Here is a 1,956-nt window from a genome sequence, read left to right on the forward strand (position 1 = left end):
CGTGGGGCTCCAGGCGGCAGCAGCTCCTGGAGAAGTAGGTGGGGGCAAGGGGTGGGGGCCCAGAGGGGAGACCAGACCGCTCAGCCTGGACATGCTCCCCTCCTAGCCGGCTCCCACCCCACCCACCCCAAGCCGGCTTTTTCCTGTTGTTTGTGATGGGGAAAGCTCGGCTGGGTTCCTGGAAGAGACGCTATTACCTAGGCTCCCGAGGAAAGGCAGCGGCCTGTGGACCTGGGGCCTGCCTCTGGCCTCTGCCTGTCTGGGCCGTGCTCGCTGCCTGGGAAGAGGTAGGTGGCAGGCTCTGCCCCTCTCGTCCCCTCCCTGACACTTTAGGCCACACATCTGCCTGGCAGAGAGGCTTTGGTGGTGGCACCCCTGGGGAAGGGGTCAGCTGTGGCCCCTTGTTCAGCGGGAGAGCAGGCCTGGGTGGCTGGACCCTGGGACAGGCTGGGTTGGATCTGAACAAACCTTCTTGGGAAAGAGGAGCTGGGGCATTTTGATCACAGGGGTCCACGCTGCACCCCAACACCCCTCCCCTGGCTACTGCGCCCTGTCCACCTGTCTGCTGCCAGTGGTCAGAGTGGTGGGTCCTTGGGCAGGGGCTGCAGGGGCTGCTTCCTCTGCTGGATGCTGGGAAGAGTGCCTCACCCAGCCACCCTCCCTCCTTCCAGTGCCCTCGGGGGTGGGAGCACCTTGTTTAGGGGGAGCTGATGCTGTCGCTTTGGAACCACGCTGGATGGAGAGGGTCCCGGGAGGTCCCTCCCAGCCCGCGGACCGCTAGCTGGGCCCTACCTTTATTTCTGGCCAGGCTGGGGTGAGGGCCCAGCGAAGAATGGGGCTGGGTGGTAGGTGCAGCAGTAGGCCTAGCCTGGGTGCAATGCCTGGGCTGGGTCTGGAGGTGCTTAGAGTCTGGGGGCGGTTCTTGGGCAGCCCCCTCCCCAGCTGCATCCTCCCTGGCCTGACAGGTCTTCCTTCTCGGCAGACGCACCTGGTGTTTCTCTCCCAGGGGCCGGTTGCCTGGTTGTGAGCTGGGAGCAGAGGCAGGTCTAGAAGGAAGGTGTTGACTCTGAGAACGGGGGACAAGGGGAAGCCCCCGAGGACAGGGAGGGAGGGCCGTGTGTGTTGCGTGCACGCGCACAGCTCCAGAAGGGCCTCAGCACGTGGTGCGGGGGGCTGTGAGCCGACCAGGCGGATGCCAAGGGGAGGATCGGTGGGTGGGTGCCAGTGGGCATCAGCCGCACCACGCGTCACGGTGTGGGGGCTGCCGGGGAGCGGGGGTGCGATCTGGCAGGCAGGCCCATGTGCGTGCATTCTGCAGCTGCGTTTCCACAGGGTGCTCTGCCCACACACCTGTGATCTGTGTAACCCGGCCTCTCCGTGGCCAGGGGTCAGACCTGGCGGGCCACCCACCTGTGGGGTATCCACAGAGCCCTAGAACCTGGATGTATAGACACTGAAAAGAGATCCCCAGAATCCAGAAAGCTGCGTTTGGGAGGCAAGATCCTTCCACCCCAGCTCTGCGGAACACGCTGGGGACCTAAGGGCTGGGGGCGGAGAGAGTGGGGACCTCGTCAGAGGGAGGGTGTAGAGTGTGTGGAAACCATGTGAGAGGGAGGCCCGAGAGAGCAGGGGCACTGGTACCCGTGTGTGGGCGGGAACGGGCAGCGGCACCCGGCTGTCCTGTCCCCCGGCTACCCCTGCCTGATCAGGATCGGGGTGCCAGGGGACCCTCGTCATAGCAGGCAGAAAAGAGGTGAAAACCTCAGCTGGAATGGGGAGGGAGAAATGGGAGCAGAGGAAGAAATGAGACTTTGCAGCCAGGAAGGACTCGGGGCTGAGGCTCGGCCTATGTGAGCCATTGCCCAGAGCAAGCCCGAGCCCTCCCTGGGTCCTTCTGGGTGAGTGAGCATGGCACCCTGCCCCATCCACCCGCCCCCCACCACCACACACAGCAGC

The 1,956-nt window shown here is 64.8% G+C and overlaps 1 protein-coding gene across 5 annotated transcripts in view; it reads left to right on the forward strand.

The window, feature by feature from the left end:
- The first annotated feature begins 46 nt into the window (after window positions 1-46).
- The window catches only part of DMTN (dematin actin binding protein), a 21,202-nt gene continuing 19,292 nt past the window's right edge, over window positions 47-1,956 (forward strand). For 2 of the 5 annotated variants that reach the window (XM_027774932.1, XM_027774933.1), the window contains exon 1: window positions 50-287. In XM_027774932.1, coding sequence (XP_027630733.1) covers window positions 156-287 — 132 coding nt within the window. In that variant the 5' untranslated portion in view covers window positions 50-155. Of the gene's footprint in view, window positions 288-1,956 lie in introns of all 5 variants that reach the window. The other 3 variants (XM_027774931.1, XM_027774935.1, XM_027774934.1) reach the window with 3 other exon arrangements.

Source organism: Tupaia chinensis, unplaced genomic scaffold (assembly GCF_000334495.1).
Source record: "Tupaia chinensis unplaced genomic scaffold, TupChi_1.0 Scaffold000494_1, whole genome shotgun sequence".
Lineage (NCBI taxonomy): Eukaryota > Metazoa > Chordata > Mammalia > Scandentia > Tupaiidae > Tupaia > Tupaia belangeri.